The sequence below is a fragment of the Colossoma macropomum genome, unplaced genomic scaffold (genome assembly GCF_904425465.1).
Source record: "Colossoma macropomum unplaced genomic scaffold, Colossoma_macropomum, whole genome shotgun sequence".
In the NCBI taxonomy this organism is placed as follows: domain Eukaryota; kingdom Metazoa; phylum Chordata; class Actinopteri; order Characiformes; family Serrasalmidae; genus Colossoma; species Colossoma macropomum.
The window spans coordinates 29,116,190-29,131,707 of record NW_023494802.1 but is presented as its reverse complement, the minus strand read 5'-3'; the positions used below and the strand labels follow the sequence as shown (position 1 = coordinate 29,131,707).

The following is a 15,518-nucleotide window of genomic DNA, read 5'->3' as shown; positions in this document are numbered from 1 at the left end:
ATTTTATTTTAAAATAAGCAAGGATGGACAGTGATATGGCTCCTATAAACTGGCCCCTCCTACTCTGGGAACGTTTCTAATCATGAAGCTCAGATTTTGACTAGACCACAGTTTACACCACAGAGGAAATGGATCCATAAGTCATTTATCATGTAAGCAGTCTTTAAAAGGAAGTCTGTAATGTACCACAAGACTGTTAATTACCTAACTTGCATTGTTTTTACATCGGCATACACAGTAGAGCCTTAATAAATATTTAAGTGAGTTATCATTCATGTTTATGTATGCACTCCCCCTGTGGTTGTTATTTAGTTATTTTTTGTCGCAGTGCTGTTCAGCTGTACGACTTCAGAGGTGAAGATGTAGCATGTCTGAATGAGCACAACAGCGCATCTCAGCCCTTCTGCACCCCACTGGCGTTCAAGGCCTTTTCAGCACCCTGGGCTGCACCCAGTTATGCATTCCTCATTCCACATGCGCAAGAAAGCCGTGCAAGAAAATGCAGTGCCTGGCATCATCGTTCACACAGCTGTGCATGTCTACGGGTCAAATTTGGCCCTTAAGGGTCAGATGATAAGATCTTCCTGCTGTACTGAAGTCTTGTCTTCACTTACAGAGCCCACATCATTACAGATCCACCACATTACAGTTATATATGTTTTAATCCGCAGGTCGAGCTACATGTGCATCTTGATGGCGCAATCCGGATAGAAACCATCATGGATGTAGCCAAGTAAGTAGCAATACTACTGTTATTACTTTTTCTCGTCTGCAAAGAAGGCTTCATTTCCACTTCATGCTGGAAATACCAAAGAGCAGTTTGAACTAGTTCACTTGAATGACAGATGGCAGCCATTTAGATCAGGAAGTCAAACTGAGTTCTTTCCAGGCCACAGCTCTGCAGAGTTCACCATTCTGTGTCATTAAACTTATTAGCGAAAAAGGCTTCCATGAGCTGAACTTGTTAGTAATGTTATGTTATGTCACTCCAGGTTTATTTTGTGTGGGTATGTCCAAGGCTGCTGACAAAAATTGTAAAAAGAAAAAAAAAGAAAACGTGGCTGTATCTTTGAAAATTAATCATGGATGTAGCTTTTAAAGTTGATATGGTTTCTGAGTTTCTTTTCTATTATTTTTATGGGACACTACTGAGAGTGGCAATGATTGCACTCATGTTTTATTTCAAACAAATGAAGAATGATTGGTTTAGAACTGTTGTTTTATATGGCTGAAAACACAATTTGGTATATATACATGTATAAGCATTCTAATATGATGCTAATATTCTACTCCTTTCAAATTTCAAATCCTTTGTAAGCTGTGAAAAAATCTTAGAGGTGTTAAAGTCTTATAACATTTGAGAACTAAGTTATAATAAAGTTAATACTTAATATGTGAAAAGTGGTGACCTTGAAGTGGAATTCCACTGATTCTGTAAAACCTCTACATAATCCAAAAGCTTTTCTCAAAAATATCGCAAAACAATGTCTGACATCGGCAGCATATTCATAAGTATTTTGTGTATTTACTTCCTGTGAGGGAGCTTTTAGAAGCATTAATCTCCTCAGATGTCTGGTTCCTATCACCACCACCGTGAACATTTCACACCACTCTGAGCAACTTTTGTTTTCATTCTAACCATTTAAAAAAGCAGAAAATGTGAACATGAGTGGAATTAATAAATAGGTTACTGTATATTATTATCATTTAAGAACTTCCTCAAAGTTTAAAATGTTGAATAAAACATTTTAAAATACCATCTAGTGTCTCTTTCAGTCCATACTCTGTAAAAGTTATTATTGAATAAAATAACAGTTGTTAATGTGTTAACAAGTAATTCCAAACTTTTGAACGGAAGTGTATATAATGTTAGCAGATTGTACAGGGGGGGGTCTTCACTGTAGTAAGTGGGGTGAGTGAGGGGGTACAGTTGCTTTAATCTTCCCCTGGCTTTGTCTCAGGAGGCGAGGTATTCACCTTCCCGCTGCCACGGTGGGTGAGATGACTCACTTGTGCACACTGTCTGAACCGTCAACACTCACCAATTTCCTGGACAAGTTCAATGAATTCATGCACGTCATTGCGTAAGTATTACCTCACGGTGAGAAGAAACAAAGGTTTCCTGGTTCCAAATAAAGCTAAACTTAGATGCTAAGTGCAGTGGGTGCGCTCTAAGTTGCTTTGTAATGACATTGGAGCATTTGCAGTGAAGCTTGGCATGTGGCTGGAGAATGTGATGTAATGTTGAGTCTTTATTCCTGTTACTGCAGTCATATGAGTCGAAGAAGGAGGAACAGGTATATCAGTAAGTGGGGTTTAATAAACTCACAAACAAAGGAAGATAAATAGTATTGTTTTAATTGCCTTAATTGCTCACTATAAAAAGAGATTTATGTGAGGGGTGCAAAATCTGGGCCAAGATGGGGTTTCAGCAGCATCTGCCTGTCAGCAGCATATCTGTGAGATAAAACCTTAGGCTACCTTTATAATGTGAAACTTGCATGACACTAAAAACTGAAACTTGCATAATGTAAAGCATCATTTGATGCATTTGACGCTTTGAAACTCAGTCGCAACAGTTGCAAGTATCTCAACTTCTGGAATAAGTTTTACGAAACAGCCAATAAAAATGGCATTAACATGATCACATCGAATTACATACTTTCAAATGATTGATTTTACTGGATCAATAGATAAGAAAACAAAAAATAAAATTAAACATGGTTCACTGGGCGGCTGAAAAGGAGACCCCCAACAATACAGTGCATTAAAAATATGAGCTGTTAACTTGGCAGTATAGTGAAGTAATTGAATTTTGTTGCATACAGCTCCAGTTTTTTTAGTTGCTTCATGTAACAGTTGAGTTGCATGGACTTGCATGGACATACATTGCAGATTATGCAATTATGAAATTAGTTGCAGTAAAGGTATAAAGGAGAAACTGTCATGCAGCCTTAGTTGCTTGAAACTTCCATGGAATTGAATTGTACTTGAGTTGCATAATGTAGAATGTCAGTTGACGCTTTGAAACTCTGTTGCAGCGGTAACCAAGCATCTCAACTTCGTGGGACAAATTTCATGAAGCAGCCAATGAAAAAACTGATAAAGCATCATGTGATCATGTTAAATGACATCATTTTAAATGATTGATTTCACCTTCATTTTGTCAGTGACCTGAGCCATGACAACAAATGCGTGTTTCTCAAAGCTAATGTTTCTAAAAACTGTTTAAATGGCTGCTTGTTTCAGCTTTTAATCTTCTTTAGCCTGCTGTTGTTGTGATCTACGTAGCTAGACTATATTCTCCTCTCTTGACTCTCCTTAATTTTACACAGAGCACAGATTCTTTTGGGATGCAAAGGATGAAAAGCATTAGTGTTTGTTACTGAACTTGCTTCTAGGATAAGTAACCATAATAGTTCCTTAAACATTCATTAAAGGCTTAACATAAACAGAATAAAATAATATGAAAAAAATATATTAAAGAACTCTGGACAGAAAAAAGATATAAGATTTATATATATATATATAATATATATATATGATACATATATATATATGATACATAAAAGTACATAAAAATGATCAGAATCCTGAAACTTTGTGTGTAAATATAATGCTGAAGATGACTTTATACATCAAGAATAATACAGTGTATGAAAAATACAAGCTGCTAATTTGGCTAACTTGTGGATTAAATATGTTGCATGCAACTTTTTTTGTTTACTTGCTTTGTGTTACTGTCAGTTTGTTTAGAAAGTATGCATTAAAGTTCCACTGTGTAAAGCCAGCCTTAAGCTGCTCATGTCTGCTTTTACACCACTCGAAGTACGAGCAGTGCTCGCTGGTTGGGTGCAAAAGTGGGCGGTGCTCTCTGATAAAACTACCCTTTGGGTAGTGACAGAGAGTAACAGACACAGCGATGGCTCTTCTACAGGCTGTGCTGAGACTCGGCCAAGACGAGTTGTGGCGTCTGCCATGGTGGACTGTGCCGCATTTTCTGCTGTGCTCCATGCAGCGAAAATCCATGTCTGTGCCGTGAATCCCTTTTGAAAATAATGTATTTGAAAGCGCAGCAGTGAATTTTTCATGCTCAGTGTGAAAGGAGCTTCAGAGTTCATTGTTGTCACTAATAGAAGAGAAGTATTCCTCCAAGAACACTGAAGACCTGATATACTGAGACTTTTGTGCCAGTTTCCGTGATCCGTTTGCAATCATGATTTGAAATAGAAATCTGTTTAAGAATTAGCAGTTTCTTTACAAAAACTGAAGTCAAGTCAAGTCAAATTTATTTGTATAGTGCTTTTTACAACTGATGTTGTCACAAAGCAGCTTCACAGAAATCCATTAAGGACAAAGTTTTAACATGAAATGTAAATCCTCCAGGTGAGCAAGCCAGTGGCGACAGTGGCAAGGAAAAACTCCCTCAGAGCTGGGGAAGAAACCTTGGGAGGAACCAAGGCTCACAAGGGGGGACCCATCCTCCTCTGGTCAAACTACCTACAAAATTATTGTACTACTAATATTAATAGTAGTAGTAGTAGTAGTAATAGTTAGGAGTCCACTTCAGTGTAGGGTGGGCAGCTAGTCCAAGGCAGGTGGCGGTAGCTGGGCAAGTGGCGGTGACTGGGGCGTGGGCAACTGGTCTGAAGCGGGTAGCAGGAGAGCTCGACAGACAATCATCCATCAGTGTCCGGCTGGACAGGTGGGCAGTCGTTTACTCGAGAAAAAAGGTAGGGAGATGGAGTTAGTTTTGTTCTGTATGGGTGTATGTATAATAATATGTAAAACATTTCCAGAGTGTGGCTAACGACTCCGGCAGATCTGACTATAACAGCTTAACTGAAAGGAGAACACCAAAAGGGCACACAGATACGGGAGCACCCTGAAACAATTTGGCATCCCTCCGCTCCACCGTCCACAAACCTGAGTGATCGTGTGCGAGCGGCAGCACCAGCGTCTCAGTTTACTATAATTCCCTGTGTCCATGGACCCCTGGATCTGCTGCCTTTATCTAAGGGGGAACATTAACTACCAAAAGCTAAACTAAACAAGTGAGTTTTCAGCCTAGATTTGAAGATTGCGACTGAGTCTGAGTCCCAGACATTTTCTGGAAGATCATTCCAGAGTTTGGGGGCTTTATAAGAAAAGGCTCTTCCCCCAGATGAAACCTGAATTCTGGGAACTATTAAAAAGCCAGCACTCTGTGATCTGAGTAATCGTGGTGGCATCTCATGAAATTGCTGCCTAAGGAACAACGCCAAAGTGCTCACATTTTATGCCCTTGTTGCGGTGTCAGCACTCATCAGCACTCAAACCTTTCAGCTGATTGAACCACCTTGGATCCAAAAGATTTTCAATATATGATTTTAAAGCTACACTATAAGATATGGGGATTCAGACCTCTCTGGTGGAAATGTGTAATTGCACATAATGTGTGGGAGTGTGAACCTTGATTAACATCAGCTGAATATAGCAAAATCTACCTAAAGGATTAGTGCGTAGCTGTTTTATGTTTAAAGAAAAATCTTTGCAGTTATTATTTTTTTATTTAGCTGAAAAGTGAGAATTAAACATTAGTTAGAAAGTCTAACAAAAGGAAGTGAAGTGTTTCCACTTTTGAAAGGCAGTGTATTCTCCAGCATCTCCCATGCAGTCCTGAGTCAAAATGCTGTTAAAATGCAGCTCATGTTTGCCAGGACGCCACACCTTCATCGTGTGTCTCCATGGCAATGGCCATAAAAGGCTGCACAGCTCAAGCAGAGTCAGTTTACCGGTTATCCATAATGCTGCACACTTCTCTCTACGCAGCCGCTTCAAATAATGAAGTGTTTTCTAGCTTCAGCAACAAGAGCCTATAAATGGGCTTTTATGTAGTGAGAAAATGCCCGGGGGGCAGCTGACATTGGGTAATTCTGAATGAAGCAGAACCTTGAAAAGCCGCAGCAGCGTGGGGGAACTCGCTGGCCGCTTTTGGTCCGTGCTGGACTTTCTTTTGTTTTGGCCCCTAAGCCAGTCTCCCTGTATGTCATGTGGTGTGAACTGGCCGCTGACATTGTTTCCACAGCCTGTACTTTCAGCCGGTGCTTTTTAAACGTGGCATGTTTCGGGGAAATAATTCAAAAGGGGAAGGAATATTAGTGAGCTGTCTGGAAATGTCATGTGGCCAAAGATCTACTGCCTTCTTTGGAAAATGGTGCTCCTGCAATTTCATAACGCAGATCTAGGCTAGGGGATGGCTTGTAAAAGAAACCATGTGCATGACCCAAAATGATCCCAAATTCCAAAAAAAATCCCTCCTTTAATTCTGGGAATCACAATTTTGGAATTTCACATGGATTCTTCAAATCGTTTTTAAAACTTTGGGATCCATAACTTTGTATCACTACACTGCAGTTTACGGTTGTTCTGTGACTGCATATGAGATTCCAAAGAGACAACCCCAAATTCCAAAAATAAGATCCCAAATTCCAAAGAGACAACTCCAGATTCCAAAAAAGATCCGAAATTCCAAAGAGACAACCCCACATTCCAAAAAAAGATCCGAAATTCCAAAAAGACAACCTCAAATTCCAAAAAACATCCCAAATTTCAAAACACAATAACAAAAAAAAAAAGTTCCAAAATTCTAAAGCATAATCCCAAATTCCCAAAAAAAACTCCAAATTCCAGTGAAGTGAATGATCCTTCCATTTGGTCTGAAACTTTTGTTTACACGATTGTCCCGTTTCTTCGACAAACATGAGTCTAGTTTGAGGATAAGCTTAGTGTCTATATAGAAATAAGCTTAGTGTCTATATAGAAATAGTTGATATGAGGATTGATGTCGCCCTAATTTGCAATTTGTTTTACTCAAAGTCTTCAATATTAATAATTTAAATATATTATTTATATAAATAAATATTGTTTACATGATGTCTTTAAAATAGTCTAAGCACCAACATCACTAGATGTCTCTGAAGTGCTGCTAGCAGTTGACAGTTGCTCTCAGAAGTTAAGGCTTAAATATCATTTGCTTTCTTAGAAGCTGTGCAGCAGTGGAGACTAGCTAAGGCTCAGGGCCAGCTCAATGCAGGTCAGCAGGAGTGTCCTGCCCATTACTCAGCGCCAGTAATAGCTCTGGCCAGCGCAACCCTTCAATCAGATTAGCCCCATTCACTGAAACACCAGACCCGGGCCAGCGGCTCAGAACAAGGGCCAGCAGTGGAGCCAGTGTTCTTCATCCAGCCATGCTAACCTAGATATGGAACATGTTTCAAAGCATGAAACTGTCTTGGGTTTTGAAATAGGGCTGCATGCCATATCATCATCCTTGTGTGTTTAAACTCACTGCAGATATTGTTGTACTACTCTGTTCTTTGTTAAGTTTTGAGTGGAAACAAAAGGATTAAATTATTAAAACACCCAACAGAAAAATAATCTAATCCTGGATTTTTCCCCTGTAGTATCTTGGTAGATACAGCCAAGCTAGCCCTCTCACTGGTCCCATTGCAACAGATTAACTGCCACCATAATTAGGAAGTGAAAGAGGAATCACCCAACCATGTTTTGATTTAAAATGGGTGGAGCCAAAGTTGAGAGAGAAACCTCATTCTTGGCCTTCTGGAAGTTCTAGATGCATCACTGACTGTGAATTCAAGCCATAGCCTAACAGGTTTTAGTAAGTTGTTAGAAAGTAAAACAGCTGCAGCAGCTTGATACCAGAACTCATTACTAACTGTAAAACTGATACAAGGTAAAACTGTCTTTTACAAGCTTCATATGCCGCTGTTTTAGTTCTTCCTTCGTGATAACTCCTGCTTGTGTTTGCATTATTGCATGCATGGTTGCAATTTACCCTAAAACTATATTAATTTCTCTTTGTTTTTTGTTTAATATCTGCTTCATGTTGTGGCTGCAGAGGGGACAGGGAGGCCATTAAGAGAATAGCCTATGAGTTTGTGGAGACCAAAGCCAAAGAGGGAGTGGTGTACGTGGAGGTGAGGTACAGCCCCCACCTTCTGGCCAACAGCAACGTGGAGCCGATACCATGGAACCAGAAAGAGTGAGGAATCCCTGCTTTTGTAGTTTTTGCCATAGTTTCATATATGTGAAAGAAGATGAATTTGATTAGATTAATTATAATTTGAGTTTGTATGTCATTGTACTCCATTGTATTCTAATATGGTACACTTTGGGCTGTCAAACAGTTAAAATAATTAGTAGGGATCAGTCATTTTGTTGTGGCTATATGGACATGCTTTTGTTAGTTCGCTGCTTGTTGATTTATCAGTAGTCTTCTGGGAGCACTGTCCAGTGTAATGTACTGAAGCTGCTAAAGGTATCACATTAAAAGACATTTAAATACTGTATTTGAACAGAATGAGGCTACAATCATGCATTCTATCATAGCAACATGCAGCATGCTTCACCGTGAACTACTACAGATGGCTAGAAGGGTCAAACTAGGAAAGTAAATTAGTAATGCATTTTTTAACATATTAACTTTGGCAGCTCAAGGCACAAAATAGGATTAGGGATGGAACAGTATGAATGTTTTTATCATGAACAAACCAAAATTATCATGATTTTCAGTATTATTGTGGGACTGTTGAAATAAACACATTTTATCATTGATATTAAATGGCTAGACTGTATTTTTATTGACATTCTCGTAGGCCTGTCAGTGACAGATAAACCCACAGGAACAGCCCTTATTTACCGCCAGTATAAACCTTGTGTATTTATTTATTTATTTATTTATTTATTTATTTTGTGCATATCATAGCAATACTGCAGTCTTCCTACATATAAACATAATTGAACTTTTAAACGTTGCATGATGTGTTGTCCTGCATTAATGCCACATTATTGTACCTAACATAGATGAGGTTGATCTAGAAACACAGCTGCACTGGCTAAACACGCTCTGTGCAGTAGGCAGATATCATCCCTGTACAAAAAGCCACTTCTATGGTGATAGTTTCAAACTTAAATTTGAAACTATCACAAGCAGTGCTACTGTTTATGTAAACATGTATCAGTGACTGTATTAGTAGGCTATTTAATTCCACTTCTTGTAATCGTAATTGCTTATGTTTATCTGAATTGTTAAATGATTATCATTGGGTTTTGTACTATGGTAATCATCCCACCCCTTTGTATGACTTCAGTGTTAGCTTTAGCATGATTTTTAAACTGTTTAATGTGAATTTCTAGGCCTGCCTGAGTAGAGGCAGTAAAACTGTTTTTGACCTTGTCCTTTGGCTGTCTCTGTCTGTGCCTCCAGAGATGACGTGACACCAGATGACGTGGTGAATCTCGTGAACCAGGGGCTAAAGGAGGGTGAGAGGGACTTCAAGACCAAAGCCAGGTCCATTCTGTGCTGCATGCGCCACATGCCAAGTAATGTAACCCTCTTTCTCTCTCTCTCTTTCTTGCCCACCGTACGTGTACACCGTGTCCTGGTCTGTGTAAGAGGGTAGGGAAGCCATTCCTTGCTGTCAGGGTTTGAGTTACGCGCCATTAATCCACCACTGGTCCCTGTGAGGAATCTCTCTCCTCACTCTTAATTGCCTGGCTGTTGGAGTTCAGCACACATTCTGTGTCATAAGGTCCCTTGATTTATTTTTGTGGTATGTGTGTTGGGGAGGTGTAGAGGAGATTTAAGGGGGCTTGCTCAGTGTACTCTCGCCAGTTTCCCTCCCAGATCCACCCACTGATAAGACACGTACACTGATACAAAACACAAAGATTCACTTCATGTGTGTATATATGTTTCCTTTTGTAACACTGGTTTAATGAATAATAAACCACAAGAAGTCATGATTTACAGTGATAGTTAACCTAGTGCTGTAGTACTTGAGTCTCAGATTTGTCTTGGCTTGATGGTATTTGTACTTTTATTCAGCCATCAGTCTTGCCAAAATTACTCTGTGTTCCTGGGCGAGTCCAACTACCACACCACCCACGGCTTCAGCACCCTTGGGTTATGTGAATGGCAAACACAGCTGAGGTGCGGTGCCATAATTTAATGGAAATGTAAATGGTTTTGAATACAGTCTTATCAGTTAAACAATTTGAAGTGATGAACGCTGAGAAAGTTTAGACTGTAGAGCCTAAACAGTTACACATTCTCGAACCCCAACCCTCAAGCACCCCAAATTTGACTTCCTGGTCAAAATACATGATTTGTTGATTTTCAAGGTGAAAATAAGTAACACTACATTGGGGAAAAAAATAAACATAAAGCAAATAAATATGTTGCAATACTTAAAACAGCCTTAAATTAAATTAATTGACACAATCACAATCAGACAGGCTATTAGTGTGAATCACATTTCCATGAGATCAGTGTGAGAATGCCACATAAACTGAACAATATTAACTTCCCATATAGTTGACACCCATGGAAAAATTAGGGCTCCCTCACCTCTGAAATCCCAGTTTAACCCCTGCTGAAAACCAATTTGTTGCATCTGTTGGTGTTTCATTTAGGCAGTTAGCATTTGCGTTGGTTGGATTCACATGGAGCGGGCACTGGATGTATTCATTTAGAGCGTGTTTTGAATGCCAAAGAACCTCAATCCATATCACATTTGGGGAGAGGTATATTATTATGGAATATGGATTTGATGGAGGTATTTTTGTATATACAGTTTTGCTTAGCAGAAAGAAAAACTTTACATTTTTCCAGTAATTTTGTAGCAGTGGTAGCAGTCCTCTCGAAGATTTTTTGGGTTTCAGTCTTGACTTCATTTTGCTCTTATTTGGACTCCTGACTTGATCTCAGTCCACTTTAGTCATGGTCTTGGACTTGTCTTGGACTCGACTAAGGTGGTCTTGACCACAGCCCTAGATTAAAACCACATTAACCCGACGAGCCAGTACCAGCTCTAAAAAAGAAAGCTTTAAATCTGCTGGCACATGAGTTACAGCGCATGTCTCTGTTGGCAACAGTAAACTCATTATATCAATTTCAGTGAGTAGTACTGGAGCTTTCTTTGTGCTTCTGTGTTTTCTGCCACTATATAAAATATGCATGAGGTTGCTTTATTGTTGAATCCACTGTGTTCAAGCAAGTGATCTCATACAGAGCGGTTGGTAAACACTTAGTATTGATTTGTTTACTCTGAGTAACAATAAAGCACGACTGATGTGTGACCAGTATGCCTATTCATGCATTTGTGTGTTCAAGAGAAGATGCTGAATGTACTGAACAAAAATCTCAGAATGCTTGTTAGATTCTTTACATACCAAATAAATGCAACAACAGCACTGAGAAATTGTGTTTTTCAAGGAAAAGAATAGATAAAATAGCGTAAATTATTATTTTAAATATAGCTTAGAACATAAGACGCTCATCTAGCGCAACTGGTGTGAACTGAATGGAAGTGTATCTGTTCCATCAGAGCAGATAAAAACGCTTCAAACATTATTGCTTTTAAGGGTTGATTTTGAGAAATGAGTATTTGAGTGCTTGTTTTGAAAATATTTGAAGCCTGTAAAATGCTCTTTGAGCCAAGTTTAATAATTGATTTTTAATAATATTTGCAGTAAACAATTTTGCTGCCAAACAATGTAGTTTATTAGCAGTAGGCTGGTTGCCAAACAACATAACAGTCAAAGATTATTCCAGGTGTAGAACAGTGGTTGTAGTAACTTTATTAATACATGCATTAATACATTAATACAAAATTCAACTGATGTGTTGCATACATGTATATTGAGTATTTTACAACAGTGTCTAACGTGGCTCAACCAGTCTGATTTTATTATATGGACTTTTCAGCTACATCACCAACCTAAAACTAATTTCTCATTATATAAGAGCATCGTAAGTAGTATACATTGCATTGGTACTGCACAAATGGAGCACAAACACACCTTGTTTGCATTCATCTACATCTGTTTGTTGCTGCTCCTACAGAAAACATGTTCTCAGTCTTCAGACTGAATTGACATCCTGGTGGTTTAACATTATCACTGTCATCATTTTTATGTGGTTGCAAAAGTGAAAGTGGCACATTTCACTTAATATCTTCCGGTGAACAAATTTAGTCATGAAGTAAATGTCATGTACATTACATAAATGCATTAGACAGACATCTCAGTGTAGCTGGTATAGGGGGATGATGGTGGCTGAAGCTCCCCTCATAAAGACTTGTGTGCTTTAAAATAGTGTACATATCTACTACTATTGATATATGATCTATAAACCATGTCATAAAAACATGACAAACAGGAAAAATCTATTCCCAAGTTCTATCCATCTTATTTTTCATGACCCCTGTATCGGGGTTTTGTGCTTGAGACCATGGCTGAAATATCTGATTGGGGAACAGAAGTGTTTTGTTAATGTTTTAGCTAAGCCACAGAAAAAGTATTTACTTATCATTTTATGAGCCATTAAATGTCTCTAAGGCATTTCTGGGAGATCATGCAGTTTGAGGCTCTACAGCCAAGAGACTCAAACTAAGAACTGAGAACCAGGAATCTTATGAGCATAAACTTCTCAAGAAACCACAGAGCTTCACATGAACATGAACGTAGCTTCATAATCACTGTTTGAAAAAGTTGTTTGCCAGTTGAACATCCCTGGTTGCTACTAAGACTCTCTTTAGCTGGTTTACACTTTACATTACATCTTTAACTGAACTTTACATTTTGTCGGTGTCCAATGAAAAACATGTATCTCCATTTTTTGCGATTTTTACTTTTCTGCATCATTGGAGCTCAGCAGTTGTCCTTTACATTGTTTGAAAAATTCATGATGATTGGACCAATAGAAATGCTCCAAAATTGCTTAGAATAAAATCATTTTCCATTAACTTGCATTGAAAGTAAATAATGTTTTTGACCTCTCCTGTAAAGCTACTATTTTGGAGATACTTGTTTTTCTTTGGACGATTTACATCTTTAACTGAATGTTCTGCCCTTAGAGTGGGCTGAGCAAGTTGGCAGAAAGCTAAAAGTAATAAAGTTACTACAACCACTGTTCTGCACCTGAAATAATCTTTGACTGTTATGTTGTTTGGCAACCATCCTACTGCAAATAAACTACATTGTTTGGCAGAAAAATTGTTTACTGCAAATATTATTAAAAATCAATTATTAAACTCGGCTCAAAGAGCATTTTACAGGCTTCAAATATTTTCAAATTTTAAGTAAAGTCCTGTGGCAATATGTCTGTCTGACTTGAGTCATCATAGTTTAGAAGAACATCTATGTTCTAAATTCCACTCTGTGAAAGAATGATCTTCTTCTGCTGATTGAAATGCATGATCATTTTCACTTTCTTTTGACTGCTAAAACTGAAGTTGTGATCTGCTGGCTGACCCTGCAGGCTCCGACTACGTTGGGGTGTGTTTTTATACAGGAGTGCAGAATTCAGCAGAACACCGGCCTGCATGCCTAGAATTATAGAGGGAATGTGATGTCAAAACACAGTGTCTTATGGGTGATCTGCTAGGGTTAGTCAGTCAAGGCTGGTTCAAGATAGGTGAATGAATCTTAATTACCTACTTTCCTTGATTGTGGGTGATCTGAAGCCAAAGGACTCACTAAATTTGTTCGCAGAGCTGACGAGTATCTGGATCTACATGACTATCATATTAAAGATCAGAGCAAAAGGAAAAAGAATGGAAGGTTCATTTAACTATGCAGACACGGATCTAGTTAGACAGCACAGGAAAGAAAGTGAAAATGTGGATAAACATCAAGGTCAAGTTCATTTTATAGATCTAATTGTACAGATTTAAGGGAATAAAGCTTTTAGTATCCGTTAGTGGATTTATCACATTTGGAATCAGTTAACTCTTCACAAACATCTCATGGGCACCAGAATGTAACTGCACCAGTTAGGTTGGAATGGAAAATTGGATTAAGAAGCTGGCGAATAAGCACATTTCAAGTTTGTGGTGAAGTATGCATTGATGCTACCACTACCAATCAACAGACCTAATGTCTTACTTTTCAAAACACTGTTTTCTAGCTAAAAGCTACAAGGTGAAGTAAGTTATGTTACTAGGCTGTTAACATTAGCTGAAGTCAGACAATCAGCATTTGTCTGTTTCTCTTAAAGACTTTGGGATGGCTGCCCTTTCAGTGTAAACTTAAGCCATATGTGATCTAATATAATATAGCACAGTACAGTGATCTAATATATAAGGGTACAGTAATATTATCATTACTTTGCTAACTAGGAAAGCAGTGTTTGCTAAAAGGCCACCTAAAGTAGCTGAGGAAAATATGCCAAATCCGAGTGACATATGCCAGTAAATGAGTAAAATGTGCCGGTGGCTGAGTGAAATACGCCAGTAACTAGGTTAAATCAAAGATTGTATGACCCTCTTTGGTTAAATGTGCCAGCGGCTGAGTGACATTTGGCAGAAACTGAGTTAGATATGCCAGTGGCTGAGTGAAATATGTCATTGAGGTAAAGACAACCTGAAATCAAAATGGACCTTTTCACCTTGTTAGTTAAGGTCCTTGGTCACATTAAACAGAATCATTGAAAATCGTTCAAAAGACAAAATTCTTCTTTCTCAGTAATCCTCGATTAAAGTCTAGTAACTTTTGCCTGCCTCTATAACGGCGTCTGACGTTTGGCCATGTCAGCTTTTCCAGATGCTGGGAAAAATTATACTAAGTAAGGGAACTATGTTATTTCCTCCCTTTCCTGCCACCCTAACTTATCATCGAGCAAAGCAACGATGGTGCAACCTCTGCTCTGTCACTCGTCACTGGATTTACTTGCTCACATTCACTTTTGGTTTTTAGACCAGTTGCAAAATAATTACTTAACAGTTATTTCAGGTCCTTTATGTTGACAACCTTGTTCATACATGTTGTTAATACAAGTTAGATTACTCAAATGTCTGGCAGTATTTGTCCTGTTTTCAGTTGTGCTGTGAGTTCTGTCAGCTGATGAGGGCAATGTGTACACACAGATGCCACCTCTTCCCCACTTACAGTCATTTTTCTCTTGTGTTTGCAGTGAGAGTGTAAGAAAAGTAAAAAGGCTAGCCTGCTAACCAGCACTGCAGCTTGTCTTCATCTTAAACAGTAAAAAAAAAAAAATTAAAATCAAGCTTTCAGTAAATTTTGTAATAACACAGTCATGTTTCAGATACTACAGAAAAAGCAAATGTCGTAGTACTTAATTTTGAGAAAATCTGTTTTGTATTGGTATTTATTTATTTATTTATTTATTTATTTTCTTAATATATTTTCTGCAAAGCAGATAGATTCTGTTGACCATCAGAGTCAGCCTCCATCATTTCGGAATGCCTGCTTTTCATGATCCAACCACATCCTGAAGAATAATATCACCTCCCACCCACAATTATTTCCCACCCGAATATCCCGTTTCACTCAGAAATGTGTCACGTTAAGAAAGAAAAATGCTTCCTGATTTCTCATTCAAGCTTAACTGAGTTAGCTCTGCCAGTGGCTGAGCGGCATATCAATTTGTATACTCTACATGGGCTTAGAGTGAATTCAAAATTCTGCATTATTTAAAAGAACAGGCACGTAAG

General features: G+C 38.4%; 1 protein-coding gene across 1 annotated transcript in view; it reads left to right on the top strand.

Annotated features, from left to right (window-relative positions):
- The first annotated feature begins 474 nt into the window (after nt 1-474).
- The window catches only part of ada (adenosine deaminase), a 34,564-nt gene continuing 19,520 nt past the window's right edge, over nt 475-15,518 (top strand). Inside the window, exons 1-5 of the mRNA XM_036591410.1 lie at nt 475-545; nt 617-733; nt 1,962-2,084; nt 7,901-8,044; nt 9,269-9,384. Coding sequence (XP_036447303.1) covers nt 475-545; nt 617-733; nt 1,962-2,084; nt 7,901-8,044; nt 9,269-9,384 — 571 coding nt within the window. The remainder of the gene's footprint in view (nt 546-616; nt 734-1,961; nt 2,085-7,900; nt 8,045-9,268; nt 9,385-15,518) is intronic.